Here is a 10,189-nt window from a genome sequence, read left to right on the forward strand (position 1 = left end):
CTGATGGTGTGACGCTTGGAGTGAATGAGAGAGAATGAAAGGATGAGTGCATTTCTAAATAGCCTAAACTTGGGAGGCTGGCCAGGTCAGAACACCGCCCACCAGAGACTTTCGAGGACACAAACACACACAGACAGAAGGGCAAAATCACAATAGCTGGCACTGTTGGCAGGAGGGCCATCCCAAGTTTCTCAAGGAATCCTCCAGAATCATGAGCTACATTGAAAAGTAAAATGGCATTTGAATGGAAGACTATATCAACAATGGGCTCTCCTATTTGTGAGTTGTTGTTATTAAGATATTCATTTAAAGGTGTGCTATGTAAATCTATAGTCGTGAAATTTGAAAGCTAAATTGAAACAATGTTCTGCTATTTATTCAAAGCAAAGAATGGGTCCCTGGAAAACGAGCTAAAAAAAAAGCCTGTGCTAGCTAAAAAAGTTTGGAGGTAAAAAATCTACCAGGAGAGTTACTGTATCATTGTAGTGGCCCCCCACCATAAGTTCTTCTACATCTATAGCAGTTTAGCTTGAAACGGTGTTACTAGGACCACATTTCCCTCTGAGGAGAGTTTATGAATATAGTTATGAGCACATACCACAGAATATGTACACTTCTCCAACATTCACATTTCTCGACAAAAGTGCACCTTTAACCACAAGAGGGTGACAAACACCATTACAAATTGGTAGACCCATAACTCTGCTTCTAAACATTTAGCTCATTTCTTAAGACGTTATCTATTTTTGCTTTTGGCATTTTTTAAATTAAAAATCGGAGCCTATTTTATCTAAGGGGAGTGATTTAAGCATGACTGTATATTTATTGAGGATTGTTAAATTTTAACTCATACCAGTATGGATCATTGAGTAATACTACACTGTTTGAGGTTTTAATCTGACACATAATATATGACAGCAGACAGAGAGCTGGTTGGAACAGGTTAAAACATTACCCTACAAAATACTCCAAAAAAGTACTTGCATTTTCATATTTTTCTTCTTAGGTTTAAAGTTTGTGGGTAGTCTTAGTGTTTATGTGGTGTGTCTCACAGTGCCAGACAGTCCTTTTACACACTGCTGAAAGTGTTTCAGGAAACTTTGCTGCTCTCTTTTGTATTCAGGGCAGTGCGGTACGAAATCAGAAAGTCTGAGTCGTCTCCTTGGTTAGTTTTAAAATACTCTTTTAATGGATTTTTTCCTCCCAGGCTCATAGACCAGAGTGGAAGATGCTGACACAATTAACTCTGAATACAGTTTTGGAATTGAGGATCGATTTAAGACTGCAGAAGCTAACATTAAAAAACAGTTGTCAACTCAATTCTCCTCCAGTTGTATAACATAAAGCTCTGGGAAAACAGTGTTTCTGAAGCCAGGAAGAAGTTCTTAGAACACTATTATTGGCATTGCTTTTAATGCTTTGTGTGTGCTTTCACATGCCAGAATCAGTTTAAATATCTATCCTCAAACCATACTTGCTCACACAAGCTGCATGCACTAACGTCACCATCTGATATAATGAAAGGCTCATAGTTTCAGATGCACTTTCACCTTCTGACTTCAGTTGAAAGATTCTCAGAATCTGGATCTTGTCTTCCTTTCACAACAAAACCAATGGTCAGATTAAAGACACAACTTCTGAAGGCACACGTAAAGACTTGCTCCCTGTAACTGAAAATTAATAATTATAAAAGAGGTTCAAATAATTCTTTGATGCTTTTATCTGATCTCCTTTGAACTGCACCTCATTTTATTCATTCTGCAGAAATCACTCTTCCACCTGAAGCCTGTTCAATATGCAGCAAGTATTTGAATTTAGGCCAAGCAAGGCTTTTGCAAATCCCCAAGAACAACGATACATCTACAGTCATATCTGCAATGAACTGCTCATGTTTAAAGCTGTACATTTACTACGTCATGTGCCCTGGCACTGCTAATGTTGGGTTAAAATGAAACTAAAGTCATCAGTTGTATAGCTTTGCTGTGAAGACTCCAAAATGCAAAACGTTAAATTCTTCCTCCAGAACCAGAACCTTTAAGGTTCTATTTAGCATGATGTATCGAGTTTGTTTGAGTTGTATTTGTAAAAACATAACTTTCTGGCTCTGCTCATGACCTGGCCATGCATCTCATGTGGACTATAATAAGACAAGTTCTTCCTTCTCTTTCAACAATATCTAAGTCTTTTTAGTTTTATTATGTGAAGCAAAATCTCAAAGGAAGTTAACAACTTTGCTTTTTTTGTTATTGAGATGTTTGAATGATTTAACCCATAAAAGTGTTTTAATGCTGCAGTAAGCTACAAGAAACCATCACCTCTTAACCTGATAGTGATACTATTGTACTTTTTAGAGAGATGCCTGGTGGCAGTGGGGCAGTAGGACAGCAGATAATGTTGCATACAATTAATCCCTACATATGTGCTAATATGTGTGCATGAATTTTTTGTATAACACCGTGGGAATGCCTGCAGAGGAAAGGAAAGGTATAACCCCTTGCCAATTAAACTCCCACGCTTCCCAGACACGTTACGCATTTACACAGTCAGCGTGAAACTGAGGAAACCAACAGGAGGAGCTCAGATTTTCACCTCTGTTTGAAAGTTTCCTTTGTGTCTCAGATGTCTTCAGTCACTTTCAGAAGCCCTAAAAAAAATATCGTAATTTTTCAGAACATTATTTCATTCCCTTTTGTCTCATGATGGCAGTTAAAGAGAAATACTTTGTTCGAGTTACAAGTGTTGAACAGTTCATTCATTAGGTATTTGAAACACACAAAATGAATGACTCTCCATGTACTTTTTCCTCGCTTCTTAATATGTACATCATTGGATTATGTCATGAGAAAAAAAGTTCAAACACGATTCTCATTAATGTTTTACCATTGGTTTTTCTGTAACGATTACATAAAATGTAAATGACCAGCACATAAATTATGTAATAACATAAGTCACAAACTACGAATACAAAACTTGACCAACTCCTTTATTAAACACTTAACAGCATGTCCACCCACAAAGCCTACTCCTTTATTTTAAACCAACCACCCATTGTTAAAACATAAAGTGGGCGTAGTTTGTTCAAAACCTTTGGGTGTAGAAATGCTTTGTCATCAAGCCCACACAAGAATGAACTGGTTCAGGATGACTGTGATGACTATGACTGTAACATTGATGGTTTCTCTCTCTAAAATGAATAAAAGTTTTTCATGAATGACATGGTATAAAGCTGGGTGAGCTAGGAGCATATTAATGACGAAGCTACTGACATAAACATTATATCATTTCCCAGTAAAGCTCTTTTTATAAGTTCTGTAAAACATCTGCTTTGGCACTGCTCCTTTAATTACCTTCAAGGTTGTTTCGATAAGATTTGGTGTGCTTTTCTCTTTAAGCTATGTAGCCATAGCTAGAAGAGTGTTAGTTAATAAAGTGGAAGCAGCAACAAAAGCTAGCAATAGCCCTCTACAAAATTTTAAAAAAACAACAAAAAAACATAAATCCAAGCAGACTTTTCTCCCTAAAACTGCTACTTAGATTGACACTAAGATACAAGGATGGGTCTACAGGTTGGTCGAAAAGCTATATGGAGAGGCAGGATGTTATTAGCTTAGTTTAATTAACTGGAAGCAGGCAGATACTGTCTTTCATCAAGTTACATGCTCACCTACATCCGTAATGTTAGCTATTAATTAATTATCTCGTCTCTTTTTTGTGAAGATTTATTTTGGGGCTTTTTGTGCCTTCATCTTAGAAAGAGGACAGAGGATAAAGTCAGAAACTGGGCAGAGAGAGAGAGAGAGAGAGAGAGAGGGGAATGACATGAGAGATGAGCTCAGGTCGTCCTCATGAGAACTATCATCTCTATTGTCTTGGAAAGTGGGCACGCGCAATGACTACTACACTACTTCTGTCTGTGTAAAAATTAACCAAATGAAATGTTATTTTAGTCGACGCATTTAAATTTTATGTTGCCAGTGCTGTCACTGTGTTGTCTGTGTTGTCTGTGTTGTCCCTGAATTTCCCTCGGGATCAATAAAGTATCTATCTATCTATCTATCTATCTATCTATCTATCTATCTATCTATCTATCTGTTCTTATGCTAAGCTAAGCTACCAGCTCTGGCTCTTCAGTGACGGTATGCGAGGCAGTTTTCATCTTTTAAATAACTCTCTGAAGGAAAGCCACACAAATGATTACACAAAGCTCAATCTATTTCCTTAATTGCAAGTCGTAATGGTTTTAACACCTTTTGGTTTCATATAATTAGCCTTGATGTGATTTCAGTTAGCTAATAATAAACTGACAATATGCATTAGGATTTTGCAATCTGTATATATAGATTTTTTTTTATCTGCAATACAACATTTGGTATAGGATTATGGTAGCTATGTTTTGTTTTAATTAAAGGTGTTATTCAGTCATGCCTTATTTGGCATAGTCTAAACATTAAAAAACAACCAGCCTAATATAACCAACAGTCCTGATAGTCGGACATATCAGACGGCAAATGGAGTGCACTTTTCTACTGATTCAGTGGTAGAGCAGTTTGTCTCTCAACCTAAAGTTTGGGGTTTAGTTCAATTCAATTCAAAAAACTTTATTTGTCCCTGGGGGGCAATTCAAGGACACACAGAGCAGCAAATGAACGACAGTGCAACTATCCTAAAACATTTAACCAAGATAAGAGTCAACAAAGAATAAAGTGTCAAAGAAGAATAAGTGTCGAGTGTCAATCCTTCACTCCTGCAGCTACATATTGAAGTGTACCTGGCAATGTGTTGTCAACAGGTAATTGTGACTTTGTTTTGTAAAAAGCCTTTTCAGAAGTCAGAAGACAAGAAAAGTGATATACAAGGTCAAGTCCATTCAACACTGAAATGCTTCCCGTAAGACACTTTCATACCAAGGGTAATATGACACGTTGGCTGCAAGAGCCAGAATCAAACGTGCAATCTTGATTGTTAAGCTCTGATTCATGGTGACTCCTATATTTAAAGGATTTAAGACAGGTGCTAAATACATTTTGTTTGTGTTATTATTAGCACCCAATGCTGAATGGTGTTTATATTTCTTTCATGTAAGAAAATATTACACACATTCAACAGAAAGCAAACGACAGGCTGACTAGTGATCGAAGATGTTAAGTTGAATCAACGATAACCTGCAGGGCTGCTGTATATAACATAGTTCTACCTTGGCTATATAAATCATCTGCACAGTGTGACATACTTTTTATTTTTTTCAAAGAATGCTACATGTGTTTGGTGGAATTTGGTCAATAGAGAAATGACAGACTTTCATTAATTTACTGAAAAGGTGTGATGCCCCCTTACGTGCTCTGCTGACTCAGATAAGAGGTGCCTTACCAAAAGTACAGCCAGAGGGCAATGTGCAGCACTTGACAATAAAGTGGCGTCAATGCTTTCTCAGCGGTTAGTGTCAATAGCAACCAGTGGTAAATAAAAGGCAAGTAGAGGCAAGAGCAAGAGCAAGAGCACAGCTTAAAAAAAAATCATAGACGTAAAGCGGAAGTCCCAGTATTTCCCATATGGCTAAAAAAGCTGACCATATAGACACAAAAACACGCAATCTAAGCAACAGGAGAAAAAACACCAGGCTGCAAGAACAGTTTGTACTCAGATTGCTCATTTTGATGCAAAGCAAAGATTAAAATATGTGGAATTCAAGAGGAGGGGCCATTTGCCTTCAGTGGGGACATTTGTTTGATATGACGCACACTTACAGACAACCAGTGATACAAGACGCATTCATGTGATATCATAGCCCTTCCCTGCGTGTGCAATTGTGTTCAGTTTGAATAGTGTAATGTCTACAGTATCGCCCCGTGGAGGTGTGAAGGCATCACTGCTCCTGGATACTGTTGCTATGTTTTTGCCAAGCCTACCTCTCACAATGTAAACAGTGATCCTGGGAATTTTATATTAAATGTCAGAGACGCACAGACAACGTATATCACGCACTTAACCACCATGTTGTGTAAGAGAGAGGAATTTCCTGCATCTTATAAAAAAAATAGAGAACTACAACAACAAAAAAGAAAATTTAAACGGATAACAAGTAAAGTTACAACACAGATAAGGAAAAAATTACATTACCTACAGGAAGTTATACTGATAGTTTGAATTTTCTGCACAACTTTCTGGAATAAAATAAAAGAATTGTAACCTCCAGGGTTATCCACAGCATGTGCAATACTGGACGGGTAAGCACAGAACATACTGTGAAGCATGTTGGTTTCACAAGGGAGTCTCCAGCAGGAAACTTCAGAATTTTCCCTCCTCAGCACGCTGTATAGTGCACACGTTCGCTTCCTGATATTTTCCTTTCCGCATGAACCCTTGACGTGCTGCACGTTAATTTGATGTTTTCATGATACATTCCAGTTTTCAAGCATGCATCATTCATTCGCAGGATATGCATATAGGCCTACATATCAATATGTTTACCCCCCCCCCCAAAAAAACAAGTGAATATAACATTAAAAAAAATATTAAATAAGCAGAGTATTCATTAATTAATAAAATAAGGTATTTAAAAAATATATTTAAAAAAACATTACGAAACCAAACCAAAGAAACCAAAAGATCAACACAACACTTTAGTGAAATGATTTTGTGTGGTGTTTAAATGTGTAGGTGAATGTATATGATATTCAATAATATGAAGGTGCAATGCATGCCTGTATTTTGGATATATTTTGTGGTTACGACTTACTGTTGTAAGATTAGACAATGTGGTTATTTTAGTGTAGGTGTATGAAGGGCGAGGGCCTAAACAATCCAGTTGATATTTTAATAAATTCAATTGAAGTGGAGCAGCTCCTGGTGTGTGAACTCCAGCATCCAGTACTCAAACCTTCTCAGCTGTGTGACATTTCAGTTTAAATTCTGGGCATCAGTTTGCACACTGGATTTCTCTTTTTGAATGAATTGAAGTTTGGGACCCTGTCAGACAAAGTGGGAAATAAATGGAAAATATGTAAAGCTTATTTGGTTAGCCACTTGAGAAACACAATTTTCCCCTCTGCAGAGGGGAATTCTTGAAGAGCCTGATAGGGACTGTCTCCCTCTCATTCATGTCCATATAGTGTCATTCATTGAAAGAATTAAAGTCATGACCCCTATCATACATCACAGGTGAAAATAGGTGTCTAATAGGAAACTACCGGTTTTCTTTCTGACTGTGTTGAGGATGGGGGGTTTCTAACAAAAGCACAGCCCTGTGTGATTTCCCTATGCTTATTCTAAGATAAGTCAAGTGGAATTCCCCACTCTGAGGCCCCGCCCAGCCGAGCGCACAAAACCCAGCGCGCCTCCCTCCTCTGCACCAGACAGCCCTGACCCTTAGCTAGAGACGGAACTTTGTCTTGTGACAGTCGCAAAGTCAACATGGACATGCACAGAGTTTCTCACCGCAACCAAATGGATTATAACTTGGACAACATGGAGTCCAAACACGGGAAAATGTTGCCTTGCCAAGAGGACCGTTTTGATTCCGGCCTGGAGTCCCTGAAGGAGGACGAGTTGGTGAACCAGTTTGAGGACATGGCGGTGGACAAGAGCGAGGAGCTCACTCAGGAATACGAACCTTGGAGGACTGCAGTGACTGAAGATGGTGACACGTAAGTTTAGTTTTGTGTTTTGTTTTTTTTGATGCAATTTCGCGTTTGCAGATTTAATGCGTTTGCGAAAAATGTATGCGAATACACATTTGTTGCACCACAGAGCAGCATCGACACAACAGATCAGCAAATACAAAAGATGTATTTTAAATGCAAACATAGTAGTGAAATTGACGAAAGTAGCACAAATACAAAAGGCCTTTTAAAGTCTGTCTGTGTGTGTGCAGCACAGCGCGCACCAAATGTGCGTGTGTGTGTGTGTACTTTGGCTGAGAGCGCAGTCTGGGCGGTGCTAAAGTCCGCTCTGTGAGTTCAGGAAAGTCCCTGGCCCGCTGCCAGGAACTGATAAAGCATCAGATGTGTCAAGCCACAACTGGTGGAAATAACCCGACAAAACTCCATTCTTGCGTAACGCTCAACTACTGAGGCTTTGTTCTTTTTTTATTTGGCTGGAACCATTTCCACCCTGCGTAGTTTTTTTTGTTTGTTTTTCCTAAACCCTTTTTTTTTTTAACAAATCTCTCTCTCTCTTTTTTCATCCCACAGATTTCTGCACTTGGCAGTCATTCATGAAGCCACAGAGCATGCCCTTCAGATGATCAAACTGTCCCAGAATCACTCTTTCCTCAATGTGCAGAACCACCAGAGACAGGTAAAATCAAACACAATCTCGAGCTGGAAACAACTGTTCTCCTCATTATTCATACAAATTAACTATAAAATCCACATTATAATTAAACGTGTTGTTTCTCCTCAGACTGCGCTCCACTTGGCAGTAATCACAGAGCAGCCTCAGCTGGTGGAGAAGCTCCTGAAGGCCGGCTGTGATCCACGGTTGTCCGATGACAGCGGGAACACAGCTCTCCACATTGCCTGCAAGAAGGGCTCTCTCGCCTGCTTTGGCGTCATTACCCAGAAATGCCAACGCCACCTTTCCTCCATCCTGTCATTCCCCAACTATAATGGTAAGCATTCATATAAAATAGCACCTCTTCAAAAGACTCCCACAATGTCATGTTTTACTGAAGCTGTTCTATGTTTTGGTTTTTAACTGAGCCTCTCCTGATTTCTCTTTACAGGACAGAACTGTCTCCACTTGGCGTCCATCAACGGCTACGTTTCATTGGTTGAAACTCTTGTCCAGCTGGGCGCAGACATCAACGCACAGGTATGTCTCAAATGACCTCCAAATGAAACCTGTTTTAGATATTATTTGAAAGATGATCCTTGAAGATAAAGTCTGGAAGAATCTAACCTTATTCCTGTCCGTGTTTTCCCTCAGGAACAGTGCAGTGGACGGACGTCACTCCATCTCGCCGTGGATCTCCAGAACCCTACACTTGTCCGTCGCCTCCTTGAACTGGGTGCTGATGTAAACTGTTTTAACTATGGTGGCTTCACGCCATACCACCTCACCTATGGGCGCCAAAACGAAGAGATCCGCTGCCAGTTGTACGAGAAGACAGCCGAAGAACTGAGGGCGCTGCCTGAGAGCGATTCAGACGAGAGTGATATGGAGGACTTGGATGGATCGGAAGATGAGGTCAGTATTTAATTTAAAATAATAATCACCTTGAGGTTTTATTGAAAAAAAACAAAAAAAAACAACCTTATAGTTTTGGTTCCTAACGTTGTTTTTATGTTATTTCCCACAGCTGTATGACGACATAAAGTTTGGAAAATAAACAGAACTGGCCCCCGTCTGGTGGTGTGAACCACAGTTAAGCTGCTACAGGGTTGCGCAGAATCAGCCCCACACCGAGGGACACATCAGTCCACGTCCCCCGTCCAGGCCAAGGCTCAAAGAGCTGGCCCTGGGATCTCACAGACATGAATGAAGACGGCGTAAACTATGGTCAAGTCAAGATCATGAGACGTGAGACCATAATACAAGAAAACGACCTCCATGTTCTGTGAAGTGCAGACAAATTGCTAAAGATGTGTAAATATGTGACTGTTGTAAAATATTGTAAATACAGAGATACTATTTTTTTACCTGTACAAAAGTGTGAATTTAAACACTATTAACACAAATTGTTTGAGAATAAAAAATAAGTTTATTGAATATAAACACTTGAATGTTTCTTTATTCAGTAAGGGGGTCAGTTACTTCTACTTGATGACTGTTTCACGGCCTTTCCACGCTCTAAGTCATCTCTCACTAACAGTGACGAGACAGAGAGTCATCAGTCCGACTTTTGAAAGAAACGCAGACTAAAAGAAGTGACACTCTGCCACTTGGAACAGTCTGGGATTTCCTTGTTGGGGCGAGGTCACAGGGTCTCTGAGTCACCGCGCTGAAAGTCCCTTAACTTAAGAGGAACATGTTGTACTTCAATATTCCACCCTTCTCTGGCCCAAGCGCTAAAAAGCAACAAGGAAGTAGTATTCATTGGAAATGCCAAAGAAGTGTGCATGGAGGAAATGTCTTAACATGTGAAACTGAAGCGGAAGGAGTTAGATTAGTCTCAGTCATAGTGACGAGGAAACTTTGCAGCACTCTGGGAAGTACAAGATGTGTGTCAGCCGTGATGTTGGAAGAAGTA

General features: G+C 39.4%; 1 protein-coding gene across 1 annotated transcript; it reads left to right on the top strand.

The window, feature by feature from the left end:
* Positions 1–7,329: 7,329 nt before the first annotated feature.
* LOC306829777 (NF-kappa-B inhibitor alpha-like) lies at positions 7,330–9,714 on the top strand. Its single transcript, XM_079352944.1, has 6 exons — positions 7,330–7,643; positions 8,190–8,295; positions 8,401–8,608; positions 8,723–8,811; positions 8,926–9,186; positions 9,299–9,714. Exons 1-6 carry the CDS (start codon positions 7,411–7,413, stop codon positions 9,326–9,328), a joined length of 927 nt encoding a protein of 308 aa, XP_079209070.1. The 5' UTR covers positions 7,330–7,410; the 3' UTR covers positions 9,329–9,714.
* The last annotated feature ends 475 nt before the right edge of the window (positions 9,715–10,189 follow it).

This window comes from Symphodus melops (assembly GCF_947650265.1).
Source record: "Symphodus melops genome assembly, chromosome: 1".
Classification (NCBI taxonomy): domain Eukaryota; kingdom Metazoa; phylum Chordata; class Actinopteri; order Labriformes; family Labridae; genus Symphodus; species Symphodus melops.